Raw genomic sequence first — 17028 nt, 5'->3', positions numbered from 1 at the left:
AGGACTTGGGGATGGACTACTATGTGATCGGGGAGTCCTTTGAAACCTCTGTGCCTTGGGACAGGTAAATCCAGTCCACTGTTTTCCTCCTGCTCCTGTTTCCCCTCCTTTCTTTTATTTCTCTTTGCCTCTTGTCATTTGCATTCACCCTCACCTCTGCTTTAAACGACTGTGCTTGTGGAGCTGTAGTTTTCAGCCTACAGCTCTGCCATTACTGACACATACATTTGACAGGGGACACAGGCCTTTGACTATTTGTTCTATATGGGGACGTTGTCACATGCAGGTCACCTCACATCCGCGTTGTGCGATCTGCATTTTTTTTGGACACGTTTTCGTCATCTGGCTTTCTCGCGCAACAAACAGCAGCACGTGCAGCTCCCTGTTGTGTAACATGCCTGACGGGAAAGACCAAGAGATCAGGCACCGAGGCGAGCATATGTGCCCGGCTCATTACCCATCCTCCTCCCCATCCTCCACAGTGCACACACGGCTGCACATGCTTAGGGCTGGCGGCCATTTCCACACCAGTGGGAATCTGTCGCACAGTGGTCGTCGTGTTAGTCAGTCTGTCGCCCTCCCCCTGCTTGGCCTCCTTGCCACTTTCTGGATTTTGATCATTTTGCACCACTATTTGATTAATTCTGTTCCTCATGCACAACACTGTTATGTTTTAAATGCACAAAAATGTTTCAGGAGCTACATGCAATGTCATCTTGTTTAGTCATGAATTATTAAATCTTTCATTACATTTACTTCCAGGGTGTTGGACATTTGCAGGAATGTAAAGGCGCGCATCGTTCGAGAGTGTAAAGATAAAGGAGTTCAGTTTCCACCATTATCCACTTGCAGGTAACAATTAATAAGAATATTTTTGACACAAATTCAAAAGCAATACTGATTGCCTATTGCAAGCTGTAACACTGGTGCAAATATAATGCCTGCATATCATGTTTTTAATTGTGAAATGAATCAATCAATTAATCAAAATGAAAAGATCACTCCCATTTTCTCTCCGATTTCTATACCCTGTCTGAGGCCTTCACTCTCAAGTCTGTTTGTTCTTCATTGATATGAGACTATATAAACAAGCCATATGACCAAAGCAACAATACGAAATGTCATAAAAAAAAAAGTCAAGAAGTAGATTTACCCTTTGCACAAATAATGTTGTTGTGCTTGCTGTAAGATTTTAAATTGTTCTTTAAGTCGTAAGGTTTTGCATATCATAACATAATTAGAAAAATGATAATATGGTCATTGCCAAGTCTTAAAATGAGGTAAAAGCCACCACAGATGAACACGTGGCATATTACACACTGGCATCGTTTATTTAACAAAAACTAAGCCAAAATGTAGATTCAGTCGCTTTTGAAACCACCTTTTGCAGTAATAATTTGAAATGATTGTTTTCTGTTTGAGGTTATCAGTCTTTCACATCCTTGCGGGGGAATTTTGTCACACCCATCTTTGCAGTATTGCTTTAGTATGTTGAAGTTTGTTGGCATGGGTTTATGCCCGGCTCTCTTCACAGGGCCGTTGCAACACATTGATTATTTTCTTTTTCAGGCCTTTCTGTTACGTATTTGAGTTTGTATCTGGATCATTGTCCTGTTGCGTGACCTATTTTCAGCCAAGTCATTCAGTTCATGGTAAACTCGATGACTGCAAAGTGTCCCAAGTCCTGTGGCGACAAAAGCAATTCCAAATCATCAGCCCTCTGCCACAATGCTTGACAGCTGGTATGAGGTGTTTGTGTTTATGTGCTGGGTTTGGTTTTCACCAAACATTGTTCCGTACTTTATGGCCAAGCATCTCCGCTTTAGTCTTATTTATATCATGACCATTGTTCCAGAAGTCGTGTGGTTTGTTTCGATGCAGCTCGGCACACATAGGCCAGAAGAAGTAGAATCTTTCTCCTGGTAACCCTTCCAAACGAGCCACATTTGTTCTGTCTTACTCTAATTGTGCTGTCATGAACATCCATACGTCACATGTTTTTGTACTTTGTTTTTAGATATGTAAAAACTGTGAAAATAACATGTCAGCCTTTCAGAATGTCACTAAATTCATCCATGTTTTCATCGTCTCAACACGAACAGAAAGAAAGACTTTCACTTTCACTGGTTTTTGGCATATGTATAAACCAAAAACACTAACATCTAAGCATACACAATTCTTGATTTTTACCATTTGTTTGACAATTGTTTTGATATTTTATTCATTCCAAACGCAAAGTGTTCAGGCAGTAACCCAGTCCTTGTTGAGTGAGCCAGAATTATGTAGACAGACAGACGGATGGACAATGTGACAGACAGACGGCGAGCTGGTTGAGGAGCACCAGGCTGCCGCTCGCAGATTGCGGACAGATTAGGCCTCAGCCTGATTATGCTACAGCCATTCATTTCCCGGCTGCAGTCTGTCACATGATTGATTTGTCCATTTAACCTCTAGAACAGTCAGAGTGCCAGGTGATGGGCCATGTCAAATGAACAAGGGCTCTGCACCCTGCTCCTCCGCAGGGAGGGAGGCCAAAGATCCAGCATTCAAACTGAAGGAGCATTTTCATTTTAACTCGGAGGCTATTGCACCTGAACTCAAGCGGCATTTTGATTAGAGGCAGCTTTTTTTTTTAAATTGTTTTCTTTAATACAGCTCAAATGATTCAGTAATGCGATTTAGATTACTATATAATGTATGCCAGTGTTGTAATTAAAGGGGCCTGTGCTTAAGTTTTCTCTTTGCTTTCTGGTAAACATAAACGGTCCTGACAAAAGACGAGCCCTTTATTTTAGATTACATCTTCAGAGTTTTTTTTCCCGCTCCTTTAAACGCGTTTTGTCCGTGCAGGGTGACGCAGACGTATGACGCCGGTGCCTGTGTCTACTTTTACTTTGCCTTCAACTACAGGGGACTCGGTGATCCAGTGCATGTGTATGAACAAGTGGAGGTGGGTGGAGTTTTATTCTCAGAAACATTGTGACATCCTCTGTCCTCCTCAAAGATCCAGCGACCCGTGGAGGGAATGCTGAAATATGGCATCATAAAATGAAAAAATGTATTTTATTTTGTGTTTTGCAGCATGCAGCTAGAGAAGAGATCCTTGCCAATGGAGGGAGCTTGTCACATCACCACGGAGGTACCGAACTTTAATTTCCTACTGGAATAACAAGCCTTCTTTCTCACACTGCACAGAGCAGGTTTAGATCATTCAGAAAAAGCACACTGAATTGAACAGTGTGATATCAGTACCTTCACCTGCGTCGCCTTCGTCATAAAAACCAGTTGCTTTCCCAGCGCGCACTTCTATGCTCGTGCTGTAAATGTGCATTTGGTCTGAGATCTTTCACTGTTTCCTTCACATGTCCAGCATCTTTTCCCACTGCTCAGATGAATGATTCTGCTATTTGTTCATTTCAGCAGTGACCAAATGAAACGTGAGCAGGGAAGGGCTGCGAAACAACTCTCTGGGCCCCATCAGGGCTAACCGAAATGGCTGCCTTATCTATATTGCCATCCGCCTCGCTGTTTTCATACATCACTTCAGGCTATTCATCACACCTGTCAAAAACAGTATGCAGTGAATCAGCTGCGATATTAAATCACAATTTCTCCTGAAGGCGGGGACGGGTTCAAAATTAAAAGATTGCTAATAATAAGGAGGCAGCGGGTTGGGGTAAATGATGCTGCCGTTATCGCTGGCTGTATTCTGACCTCCAAACGGTGGCCCGACCACCCTGAGCAGCTCCAGGAGGGGGTGGGGGGGGGATATTGATGCAGCTCCTGTGTGTGCGAAGCCCACTCTGTAATTGTGATTAATAACAGTGGGGCTCACTATCTGGGCGCAGACAGGCCGGTTTGTCTGCCCACAATCAGTGCTTGACAAATGGAGCTTGTTTCGCTGGGTTTTGTGCATCAAACAAAACAGATGTAGTCAAGGATGGTGAGGTGGGAGGGCACTGGAGGAAATATACATTTTTGTGGCCCTGTATTTACAGCAGGTCACTGTTGTGCTTGCGTGGGCAAACGAAAGGGAATCTGGGCGTGTAGAGCGCTCTGACCCTTTCTCTGCGGGACGCTCCGCTAACACCGCCACGTGTCGACTGCTTTTTGACAAAAACAACAATTTCTGAAGTTCAGAAATAAACACTTTAGATTTGATTACAGCCAGAACATCGGGAGAAGCGTCCTCTTTAACTAGGTCGCCAGTGTCGCAGCGGTGAAGAGTTGTCCGACATCAGTCACGAGGAGCGCCATCCATCTATCAACCCTGCACCACAGCTTCTCAGCCAATACTCCGCCCAGGCCATATCTCAGGAACGCAGGGCTGCCTCCTCTCCCTGCCTGTCAAGCGCTGACCCCCATTTGTCAGAGAGAGTCGGCGCTCCTCTTGAGCCTCTGCTGCCCTCGCTGTATGAGGGCACCCAGCATCATCACCTCACTTTGTGGCCTTTCACAGCTTCAATCTCACAAACTCTGCCCGCTGCTCCTCCACACAGGTCACTGCGCTCAGGAGACAAAAAAGAATAACCTGATTTAGAGACGTTCCCCCTCACGCCCTGAACTTCCCCAGGCTTTTCCACACAGGAGAAATATCACTCTGTTTTTAAGAAAAAAAAAAAGTCATTTCTGAAATAGCTACCTGGTCTGCTTTGCATGTCTCAGCTGCATAGACCAAGCCTGGTGAGATTGATTGCAATAGCAAGCAAGAAAGAGAGAATATGACAAGATAGATGTGTAAATTATCACAGTGATGGAGGCAATGATGCAGTCCCAGCACCTTCTGTTTTCTCTCCTTTTCCTTCGAGGAGGGAGGGATGGAGGTGGTAAAAGGGGGAAGAAGTAAAGAGGAGGGGGGGGGGGGGTGGTAGAGAGCTGGGTACTGTCTTAGTTACTGGGCAGCAGCTGATTGGTCCCTCCGTCACCATCTGGATGTTTGTGTGGTATCAGAGTCCCTGGTGACCCTGCTGTCTGGCCAGTTTTTGTCAGGAGACGGGGCCTCACTGGCCTCATGGCTGATCCCCGTCTGGATTTCCTGGCTGGACTTTGATAACGTGGCGCTGTAATGCGTCAGGGTGGCCCCTTCCCTCATCATGCCCTGTCAACATTGGGGCTCCCTGCTGCTGATGCAGAGAAAAGCATGTGATCAGGAAAAAGGCAAAGGAAGTTGCGTGAACACTCCCATCATAGAGCCTACCGTTTCAGGCTCTTATATCTAATCTCAAGCTATTGCACTGCTGCTTTCTGACTGTTTTCTGAGCGAACAGCACCTGTCCCAAGCTGCTCCATTCTCACATCTATCTTTGTGAGTTTTGGAATGAAGATATCGAGCGTTTCTGCAACACTGGCATGACCTCCAAAAGTTAACATTTACCCAACTCTGCTGCATAAAAGAAAACAAAAACGGGTGGCAGTCAAAGGTAAAACGGCAGTTTGTCTATTAACACATTCTGTTGGTACAATTAATCAATGTTTCAAAATTTCAAAAAATGCTTTTCGAGCAACAAGTACCACCGAATTTTGAGCATTTTTCTTCAATTTGGCAATTAATTAGGATCAATTATGGTGAATAAATTTGCCCTGGAAGGATAATGTACTTTATGTTAACATGTGACCACAGATGCAGGATATAAACTGACACTCCTGTGTCCATCCTGCTTGATATTCTATCTCATTAATTCCTCTTCCTTCTATAATGTGCATTCAGTCGAATTTAAAAAAAATACACCGAAAGACTTGGACTGGGGGGGGGGGGGTCTTGAGACAGTTGCTTGCTGAGCTTAGTAACAGCTTTATTCCTCGACAAGCCACCTTGGTCTGTTTTTGGTCTATTTTTGACTCGGCTATTGGCAAAATATCTTCAGTACCTTTGAGTCACAGATTTGACTTTTTTTTTAGTCTGAAGTCTGACCAAAAAAATCAACTAAAAGCAGTTGAATATTCTAAAGTATTCAGCTTTATTGGCACTGTAGAGATAGAAGTTTCTGGGGTTTGTTTTACGATTTGAACAAACGGAAGGTTTCCAGCCCTGTCTCTGGCTCCAGACTCTGCTGTCGGGCACAGACGCTGTGGAGTATGTCAGAGAGGACAGCTGGTGAAGTTATGGCCACCCTCACCAGGCTTCATGCCGAAGCCACTCTCGCTCCTCCTGTTCGGGGGTTTGGGTGGGATGATGAGGTGCGGCAGACGGCCAAAGTCACTCTGACAAAGGACCATTGTGTGGGGCTCTGTGATTGGCTTTGGCGCCCTCGTGGCGATCAGGCCAATGTCGGGGCACAGAGCGGTGCCCAGGAAAGCGAAGCACAACACCCTCGTGGGTCAGCTGGAGTGGTGCTTGTGTGCACAATGAGACAGAAACACACAGGAAGAAAAAAAAAAAAAAGGTTCTCGGTGACTCGGGAGGGAGGGAATTGGAGAGGAGTGGTGGCTCCACGGAGTTAGGGAGCTGGGGACGGACCGCTACAGTCGCCAGCCGGCCCCTCCTTTGGGAACACACAGAGCCTAATGAGTTTGATAGTCTGCTGAGCTCCATAAATCATGCCATGCAAAACATTTCTCCTCTCTGAATAAAAGCATTTATCACCCTCTGTTTATTCACTCACTCTCACAAGATTGATTGGCTCCCAGCAGCCTGCTGAGCAATCAGCCATGCCGATTCCTCCATTTCTCCCCCATGGTCGTCTTCCTTGGTTTGCTTATTTATTTATTTTTTTTATATTCTCTATGTCATTCAGTGGGAAAACTTCGGAAGGAGTGGATGAGAGAGACCGTCTCCAATGTCGGCGTTGGAATGCTTAAGTCTGTCAAGGACTACGTGGACCCCAATAACATCTTCGGCAACAGGAACCTCCTCTAAGTTTCTGCTCCCGTCAGTCTCTATCTCACCTGTTTTTTTGTTTTTTTTTCCGAAAAAGAATCTTGTCCATTTTTTCGGATTAACAGAAACTAAATGTGAATGTAGAACGGACAGAGATCGTCTTCTACATCAAATGTGTGATTCGGTGCCATTAAATGATTCACCCAAACCTTTTCTTTTACTGTATAATGCACTTATCTGCTGTAACAATCACCGTCATTTTTGTTGAAGGTCATTTATACTGTTTTGTTGCGGCCTCGGCTTCTCACGCGACGACCACGACGCAATTTGATGCAGCAAAACTTTGATGTTTGTCATACTTGCTTTTGTTTAATCAACTCTTTAAACATTCTTGCCAACAGCAAAATGCACTTGTTTTCATGTTCCTATTGTGTGTGTGTGTGTGTGTGTGTGTGTGTGTGTGTGTGTGTGTGTGTGTGTGTGTGTGTGTGTGTGTGTGGGAGCACCTCTTTAGTGGTCATTTCTAGGTGAATGCGCTTTCTAAAGCTTTTGTCTGCCTTCCCATCTCCTTCTGCACACTTGTGTTCAGTGAGTCCCTTTGTGAAGAGAAGTAGTCTTGACGGTCCTCAGTGTCTTCTATTCGTCTTGCCCTCCTGCCTTCTGTTGTACCGACCTGTTGCCATAAGAGACTTGTATCTGGACTGAGTGTGTTTGTGCGTGCCTCTTCTGACGAACCCGACTCAACCCTTGTTTTGTGCTTCAAAATTGACGGCGGTCCTACGATTGTCCAGTATGACTGCAAAGGGAGATGTGCTTTTGTGTGTTTAGTTTTTGTACTGAAAGCGTTTAACCCGCACGGTTTGTTACTGAAAAAGCAAAGTGGAAAAGGAGAAAAAGAAAAAAAAAAAGAAAAGCCATTTCAAACACGCTTGTTTCAGTTTGACCATGTTTTCAGTTTAAGGCCTCTGGATCGCGGTGCTCACATCGTACCAAAGACTCAATCCATTAGATCGTGCAAACGTACTGTGAACGTGTTTGATATCATAACCGCCACGTTCACAGTCATTTTGTAACCTCATACACAACTTAATTCTACTTTGTTGATTATTATATGCAAAGATTTAACCATCTTCTGAGCTCTTACATGTAAATCTTCGACTGTTACACATGCTGAAACCTTCAGTTTAACTGATTTAAATCATGCTCATACTGATTACTTTTTCTGATCCATAATTGTTTGATTGGCACCCCCAGCCCCTCCTTCCTTAAAGAAAAGAAAAAAATCTGCAGCACCTTCAACAGTAGAGTCTTTAGTGTTTGTATAGTTTGTAAAAGGCTTTTGGAACGGTAGTGTGTTGTGCTACATTTTGATACTGGACTTTTACCATGTAACCACACACTTTGAAGAAATTTTCATCTTTTTATCTTTCTGATCTGTGCTTCACATTTTCAAGGACCTCTTGTGTCCTTTTATTCCTCCAAATAAGACTTACAAATGGGACCTGGCATTTAACCCCACGTGTCAAAAAATGTGTGAGAGCTTTTGAACGTTATGACTGTACCTTTTTTTTTTTTTTTTTTTTTTTTTTCCCAAAAAAATTTTCTTTCAAATTTAGTTTTTGGGTCTATTTTCCACTTCTCTTAACAACATTGTAACATCTAAGTACATTTTGTCAATGCTGTTTGTGCAATAAACTGAACTAAAATCACTCCCCCTGATTATTTTTTTCCTTCCATAGTGCATGAGCATTATTATTCATAGGGCAGAAATGTTTTTATCTCATGCAACATTTCCAGTCTAGCTCTGCAGTGGTCATTCTGATTTATACTGTCAGACATGCTGGGGAAGGTCAGCGAGAGCCTGAGAGCAGGTTTCTGTTTGCTCTGCCTCTGCTTGTGCCATGCAGAGCTCAGGGTAATCCTGTACGGCAGAGTTTAACGGAGCCTGTCTTTCGCTTCATGACAGGCTTTTTATTTATTTATTTATTGTCTGTTCCAACACACGGGCTCATTTGGGAGTCGTCTTCACTCCCACACAGCCGCCCACACACTGCTGGCTGACGTCATAGCCACCCATCAACGGCAGCAGAGCTCGGCAGTAGAGCTCGGCAGCAGAGCTCAGCCTTGAGCGAGGAAATGAACTGCAGCTGATATGCTGTGGTTTATACCCAGGATTGTGTGAATGAATTCTGCAGACACAGATAATATGTGAGGGATTAAGAATTCAGCTTATATCTAATTAGACTGGTTAGTCTATCACAGGTTTTACAATTTCTTTATATTTTCATCTCTCTCAGATCATCAGTCATGTCCTGCAATTTGCCTTTCTAATGAATCCAGATATATCTCAATGGAATGTGCTTGAATCTGCTGTATTTCATTGAGAGATCGAAATGGTGTGTAAAGACGCACATGTCCACATGAGGTCAGCACTGCACTTGGAGAAATAGAAACTTTGAGACAAAGCCGTGAATCGTTTAGTTACAGTACAGTGAGCAACACAAATAAGAAAACCCACTGTGCAACAGTTCAGTTTCACTATATTAAAAGTGTGGATCCCCGCAGTCATTTTAGGTGGGCCTTGTCACTGTAAACAGGTCTGATTGGTCGAGCTTTTCCCAGAGTTATCTTTCCACCTCTCTTTCTCAGTCATCTCACCTTTGATTTCTACTATAGTGTGCAGCCTCTGTGGAATCACAAAGAAAAGAAATTAAAGGAAAAACTGCTAAAATGATATGAGCTCTTTGAAAAAAAAAAAGAAAGAAAGCCCTGGCTTAGACTATATATGATCTGTATGCCTTTGATTGAAATGGGCCTACAGTCCACCAAGTCATGGTTTCACTTTTCGTTTTCTTTAAACGTTCTACTCTTATCTTGGCTGTGTGATTGAAATCTTTTAATCCTCATCTACAGAGCTTCTGGAGACTGGGAGTCATCTAGTCAGACAGTATTTTGTAACATTCACAGATATTCTTTTATGCCATCTGTTGTCATCCCAAAATCTTGGCACTCACGCAGCCCCATATTATAATCCCCACTCCTTTCACTGTGATCGTCTTAAACAGGTTCACCACAAACATGTTGGAGATGAATGCATCTTGGTCTCATCTGAACCAGGATTCTTTTCACGGTTTGTAACCAAGTCTATTCTGCAGTTTTGTGATTTCTACTGTTTACCTCATTGTCAGGTTGAAGTCTGGAGTTAGACTAAAAGCAGCACATTAGCTGGGGTTGAATCTGTTCTGGTAAAAAAAAGAGAAGAAAATGTCAGTGCTTTGATCTGATAAGTGCAGACCCAATCCTGTGGAGTTCCTCATGTCAATGATGATTCTTTTCCATGTGGGACGTGCAGATAGACACAGCCAAAACTGTTCAAAAGTGAGAAAGTTCTGGTGTTTACAGGCCATTCTAATAATGATGTTAGGCTAACTTCAAATAACGCGTTCACAGTTTTGTTTCACTGATCCTGTCAGGGATGCACATATAAAGAGGAACAATGTACTTAAAATGTTAAAAGTAATTTTGGAAAAACGTCTACGCTATGTGTGTTATTGGATTACTGATGTTTCTATTTGTAAGTAATGTTTTACTAATTTAGTTTAATTCAGTTTTATTTATTTGCTGCTAAATCAGAACAAATGTCATCTCATGGCACTTCTAACATGAAGTCCCAATTCAAACTCAACCTAATCTAGGTCATTGTAATGCAATAATAATCCGCTAAAATCAAATTCATTGAAATCCAAATTAGTCCAGTTGAGACAGTGCCGATTCGAAAAAAAACCAACAAAAAAACAGTTGACAGTTATGTAAACCAACCAATCACATGGAAATTTCCTTTCCATCCATTCCCCCCTCCTGAGAATGCATGAGGTGACAGTGGAGAGGAAAACTCCCTTTTAACAAGAAGAAACCTCAAGCAGAAAAAGACTCAGGAAGGGCAGCCGTCTTGAAAATTAATAATCAACAATATATATTTTTAAGACATAGAAAAAACATGTAATGCCATGTATATTTGAAGCAGAAGGCTAAATTATAATTACTTGTTGTATTCGACTACAGAGGCAAAATGAATCACCATTGTAGAGTTTAATTCCAGAGAAAATCAGATCACATGTAGCATAAATATGTTGATATATATTTTTTTATTTAAACTCTGAACAGAAACATTGCACATTTGCCTTTTCATGCCTTGAGTTTCTGTCAGATGAGCCTGTCGTGAATAAATCCAACCTGGGAGAGGAAAAAAAAATAAACAGAAGAAGCAGGTTACATTGCAAAAAAAAAAAAAAGAAAGTTGCCCACATGTGGAGACCTAATAGAAAAATAGAACGGCAATATTCACACTTAACCCACGCAACATGATGCAAGAGAATTTAAGTCATGCATGTCTGACGAGATAAAGTATGTACTGGTGAAAATATGAGGTATTTGTTGGCTCACTTGTTTGCTACATAAGTGGTTGGATTTAAAACTGCAGAAAACATGCAATTCAAAAACTTTTTCTGGTTCAATTGAGTTCTTGAACTAAAATACAATAGAGCACACAGATCCATGCCACACAATGTGCACAGTCACATTTGTAACTCCAGGTAACAAAGGTACAACACTATCCATGAGGCATACTCTCACCCAAAAAATAATGCTTGTAATAACAATTAAAATAACGATAATATCAAAGACAGCTTCGATATTACATGGGCACTTAAGTACTACATGTGTCAGTGTGTCAGTCTTCGGGTTTTCAGTTGGTAGCATTTATTTTTTAGCATTGAGGAACAGGCCAGAAAAAAGACTAAAGCAAGCGTTTGCCATTTTTGGAAATATATACGTAATCACTTTCTAAAGACTGGAGACAGTGAGAAACAGCTAGCTTGACTCTATCCAAAGAAGACATATGTTTCAAGTCACTGGAAGCAATGAGTTAAAAAGATTTGTGCTTGACCAGAGCTCCGTCCTCACAGAGCTGACGGTGCCTTCGAACTGTCTTGCCAGGAGTTCAAACAAACGACCACCTTTTGTGGCATTCAGAAGCTTGTATTTGGACATTTGAGAGCTCTGAGTTCACGAGAGGTGTCCCTGACTTCTCATGTCACAGTCATGAGCTGAGGAGTTCCATTTGAAGGCAGCGTAAACCGTGGCTGAAACGTGTTTTTTCCTCATGATCTCCAATAAGGCCGTCGCATTTATGATGTTTTAACTGATGAAAAACAAATCAACATATCAGTATGATATGTTCAGTGAGCAAATCACTGATGAAGCCCTGTTGATTATTAGGCCACCGGTTATCTTGTGCTAACTTCAGTCTGCATGGGCTATTGGCTTCAAGAAAAAAAATTGGATCTATGTGAGTGTATTCTGACAGAGGAATGAGTGTGTCCATGCACATTCACTGGCAACTGACCAAGAACTGACATACAGACCAGTTTGGAATGGGACTTATTTCAGTTCATTCACCCGCAAGATTTAATGACCTATCTGCAAATGACACAATAAATTCATTATTTGGCTCTTCACATGGGTTACAAACAATAAACCTCAAGGGTTGGGATTGGGTTTACATAATATGATTAGACCATTGCCCACCATCTCTAATCAGATCACCCAACCAGAACACACTGCCTGAAAACGGTTCTCAGCAAGGAAAAAGCCCCTAATTACGAGTCTTTAAAATGGTTCATGGTCGGTTTAACTAATTCAACACATAACTCCAAGCCAAATGTTGCCAAAGTGAAATGAAAATATAATGTTGGCATTTTATGCTTTCTGCAAACCACAAACATGTGTCATCTTAATGTTAAGAGCCAAAAAAGCTCAGTCTCACTTCCAGCTCGTCAGATACTGACACGTCGGCCCAATCCTCGGTTCTAACCCTCCTTTTTGCAAAGGTAAGGGTGGTCATACCGCCATCCAAATGGCTCCAAACATCATAGCTGAGGGACTGAATGACCACTACGCTTTGATCCCCAGAAGAAAACGGGTACCTTACCTCTGCAAAATGGAGGGGTAGGACCAGGGGCCAGAATATGAATATGACCAAACGTGAAATGAAAACAAAATCAAGAAACTCACAAGAGACTCAATGCAGTGTCAAGGCTGAAATAAGGTGTAAAAATGGTGTTACAATGATTTTAAACCCTTGAAAAAATGGTATTTCGCTCTCTCCACACACCAAATCAATGATGCAGACTTGTTTGATGGTTAATAAGGCATGCTGCTGTGCATGTTGCTGGAGTCTTTGATGAGAACATTTGAAATTGTGAATATACATGGTTTACAGAAAGTAATAAAACAAAAAGAAATGTCGCAAATGTAGGTTGTTTTTGTTGCCTTTAGTCAGAGTTCGACTAATTGATGTCTCATTTTTATAATCTTAACTCTAAACTTAGTTTACCAGCTATCAACAGTAGCCCTACATTTATCAGATAATAATGAGAGTGGCACAGACCTTCCTTTATAGATGACACAGCGTAGCTCTTAAAATGTTTAACTGCTGCTTTGGAAATAAAATGTGACATTTTGTTCGAGCTTAAAGCTGTCAGTAATAAATCAGTAGAGCTGAGGACTTGCAGAAATGAATTTTTTATCAGAACAACTTCTCAAGGCACATTTTGTGTGTGTTTGTGTGTGTGAGAGAGGTGAGAACCTGCATTTATAAAACTGGGCAAAATATATCTTCATATGTAAAATGTTATTTTTAGTGGCTAACAAGGGCTAACAAGAAATAACTGCTGTCATTGGTTTTACAAATTATGGCAGAAATTCAGCATGGATCTACATGGATTTCCATACTATATAAGAACCTCAGCAAAGAGGCCATGCATTTTTCATTAGGATCCTAAAACAAGGCACAGGAAGGGAGGGAGCGGAGAATTAAATTTGCATTGCAAGCACTGTCATAGGTCTTGCTGTTTCTGCACCACTTCATAAATCCACACTACAATCCAATCAATGCATACATTTTTTTTTTTAGTTTTTTTTAAAACAGCACTTGTAAATAACTCAATAGCCTATTTACAGATTTACAAAAAATGTCTGTTACCCCAGACAAAATGCGAGCAACAAGAAGATACCAAGAGCCAAACAAACCGCAGCAGAGATAAACATTGCATCCCATGTCTTTTGTTAAAAATCTGTGCATTGCCCAGGATAGCTGGTGTTCCTTGACATGTTGACACAGTGGTTTGTTCTCTTTCTGACAAGGTGTCATCAGCGGATTTGTAGCTGTTTCAACAAGCTTGCCAAACACAGCTCTGTCATCCTTCAGCACAGGGAATCTGAAGGGAGCAGGAAAAACCTCTATGATAGCGCCACACTCAAGTCTAAAGCTCAACTCTAGTAGCAAAAGCGAAGAGGAGCAGAGCCCAAGAACCTCTGCATGCACTGCACTGCCTCTGCTGCAGACTGCATTTAGGAAAAAACAGGTCTAAGATATCAGGTGGCCAGCAGAAGCTAACTAGCTGCCTTCAACGGTGTGCCATCAGTGTCGCCGCTGCAGCAGGGCGCGCTTCCAGTTTTGGCCACGTTGCAGCCGCTGGTTTCTGCGTTGTCGCCACTGCAGGGGCTCGCAGGTGCTGAAACACTCTGGCCACATTGTCTCTTCCTGTTCAGTTCCTCCCACTTGGCCCTGTTTGCTCTGATCATGTCAAGCATCGGGTGAAGTTTAGGACTCAACTTGACCAGAGTCTAGAGAGAGAAAGAGAAGAAAGGACAATGATGTGAGTCAAGAAAAAACACAGCTGGTTACAAATGCAAAAGTGTTAAAACTGTTTATTAAATGTACTTCCTCCAAAGAAACTTGAAGACGTTCAAAAATCAAGATTTTAACCTGGTTAACATGCCCAAAAGATCTAATGTAGGCTATGTGTTACAAGACATCCTGAGCAAAATCAGCCACCAATGCCACTGTCTGTCTGAGGGTTTCTGCACTGAATCTGCAGAGCACCACCTACAGTCACCGAAAGGTGAGGTCAGACAGTCCAAATGTTTTGGGCAAAACATTGGAGAAAACCAGTCCTGACTGGCTAGGTGGGGCTTTACAGCTAAAGTGCATACACTGTGAGTTACCAATTAAATAAGAAGCAAAGGCAAGTCTGACTGGTTGAGCCAGCAAGCAGCTACTAGCACTAGCAGCCTCGACTCTGGAGCCCAGTTTCAATATTGTTGAAAACAATAGAAAGTCCCTTCATTGTGTCTTTTGGGACTGCTTCCAAATAATATTCAAATGTCAAAACGCCGAAAATCATGGTGTCGTTTAGCTATGATAACAGGGTGCAGGATAACTTTACGCCACTGGAAATCTCCCATCTTGTCCACTTTTGCTGGATATGTAAGGATGACACTACCTACCTCTGCATATATATATATATATATATATATATTTATATATATATATATATATATATATTTATATATATATATATATATTTATATATATATATATATATATATATATATATATATATATATATATATATATATTTTTTTTTGTTTGTTTTTTTTTTTTCCAGGTACAGGATATGTATGCTATGTAGACTTCCTAGGATATTGTGTTTTTTTTGTTTTTTTTTGTTGATCTAGGTTTGGTGTTGTAAGTCTGGCTTGATGTGTATGTTGTTGCTGGACTGTAGTTTTTTTTTTTGTTTGTTTTATTTATCTGTTTGTTTGTAAAGAAAAAAAAAGACTGAGCAGATACTGAAAAAGAATACATTGTTTGCTATTCTTACCATGTAACTGAAAAAAACATCAATAAAAAAAAAAGAAAACAATAGAAAGTCAATACATTGCCGTTCTGACACTTCTGCTTGCAATCAACCTTGTGTAATTAAGTGTCTTCCTCTTGAGAATTGCCTTTTATTCCAAAGAAGTGGCCATAGCATAGCATAGGTGAGTCAGAGTAAGGAAGGCCACTTGAATTTGCTGGTGGGTGGAAATATGGGCAGGGCCAGATCAGCATATTCATAGTTCCCTATTCACAGAATGAGAAAGAGTGGCAAGAACTTAAAAATGCGCAACTTAAAGCAACACAGATACGATTTTTAGAGGAATGATAGTTGCTAAGAAGGGACTTGTGACTTGTAACTCGAAAGCTGCCTTTCTCATCAGCTACGGCCAGTGAGAGCCACTGCGGTATGTTGTGCTGTGGGCAATTATATGACTGCCTGTGAAATACCTAGAACTGAAAATATGCACCAACTACAATCAAACAGTCTCAATTTTTCAGAATATCCTTTTGTCAGTCATAACAACAACAAAATCTACTGATGGGCAGATGTAAGAAAATATGTAGATCCAGTATAAATAAACCAATATAAAAGACAAACCCTTTGACTTCGATGTCTGGAAGCTTCTTCCTGGCGGCACACAGCCTATGGAGTTTTGCTTTTACATTACTTTGTTGAGAAAACAGCTGTCAAAACACCTTCACAGTGATCGGTCTAATTATTCTTTGTGTCGCAACACATCATCGAAATGATCCAAAAAGTGTGTTTTAGGACTCTTTGACGCTGCATTTTAAGTGACTGAAAAGAGGAGAAAAGCCCTATGAAATGACTTTTTAAATCCCAGTAGATGCTTAATGAGGCTTCTCTTCCATCTTTACCCAATCTACTGGTGGCATCTCGTTTCTAAATCACGTGCGTTTCTGTGTGATTCACAACTTCATGTCACGCCTTGTCTCGCAGTTGACGAATCCATCTCAATAAGCTGCCTCTTAGTCATGGCTAAACAAGAATCCAGTACCTTGGTTTTACAAGCTGTGGCAGTGAACAAACTGACGAACGGAATCCAATTACCCATCGTTCCTAAAACAAGCACTACGCCCATCCGCCCGTCCTTTATGACTCTAAAAAAATAGGTTCAGAATAGTCCGAAAAAGGAATGAAAAATGGATTGAGCATGGGTCACACGCTTCCTAAATGAACAAACTGTCACACTAAACGCACGTGCACACCAAAGACCTACTGGAAGGGCAATGGACAATCATAAGACCACGTGAAATTCTGACACAAGAGACAAGAATATAGCAAATGTTGCTTAGACTAAACATATATTCTATATTCAGTTGTTTATTCATCATACACTCCTACATAGAACATAGTATTGTGGCACTAAAATAAAAATTCAGGCATTTAAAAGTGTGGGTATGTGGGCATTGTGTTTTATTCCAAAATCTGCTGTCTGATACCTCTAGATAGGCACTTCAAGGTATG

General features: G+C 41.5%; 2 protein-coding genes across 2 annotated transcripts in view; one reads left to right on the top strand and one right to left on the bottom strand.

Annotated features, from left to right (window-relative positions):
- Positions 1-8527, top strand: part of agps (alkylglycerone phosphate synthase) — a 28910-nt gene extending 20383 nt beyond the window's left edge. The window contains exons 16-20 of the mRNA XM_075479628.1: positions 3-64; positions 763-852; positions 2851-2950; positions 3082-3139; positions 6735-8527. Coding sequence (XP_075335743.1) covers positions 3-64; positions 763-852; positions 2851-2950; positions 3082-3139; positions 6735-6856 — 432 coding nt within the window. The 3' untranslated portion in view covers positions 6857-8527. The remainder of the gene's footprint in view (positions 1-2; positions 65-762; positions 853-2850; positions 2951-3081; positions 3140-6734) is intronic.
- Positions 8528-10944: 2417 nt separating this feature from the next.
- Positions 10945-17028, bottom strand: part of pde11a (phosphodiesterase 11a) — a 53227-nt gene continuing 47143 nt past the window's right edge. The window contains exon 20 of the mRNA XM_075479626.1: positions 10945-14503. Within this exon, the coding sequence (XP_075335741.1) occupies positions 14270-14503 (234 nt within the window). The 3' untranslated portion in view covers positions 10945-14269. The remainder of the gene's footprint in view (positions 14504-17028) is intronic.

Source organism: Odontesthes bonariensis, chromosome 12 (assembly GCF_027942865.1).
Source record: "Odontesthes bonariensis isolate fOdoBon6 chromosome 12, fOdoBon6.hap1, whole genome shotgun sequence".
Lineage (NCBI taxonomy): Eukaryota > Metazoa > Chordata > Actinopteri > Atheriniformes > Atherinopsidae > Odontesthes > Odontesthes bonariensis.
The sequence above is the reverse complement of the archived record's forward strand: the minus strand, read 5'-3'. Positions and strand labels throughout refer to the sequence as shown.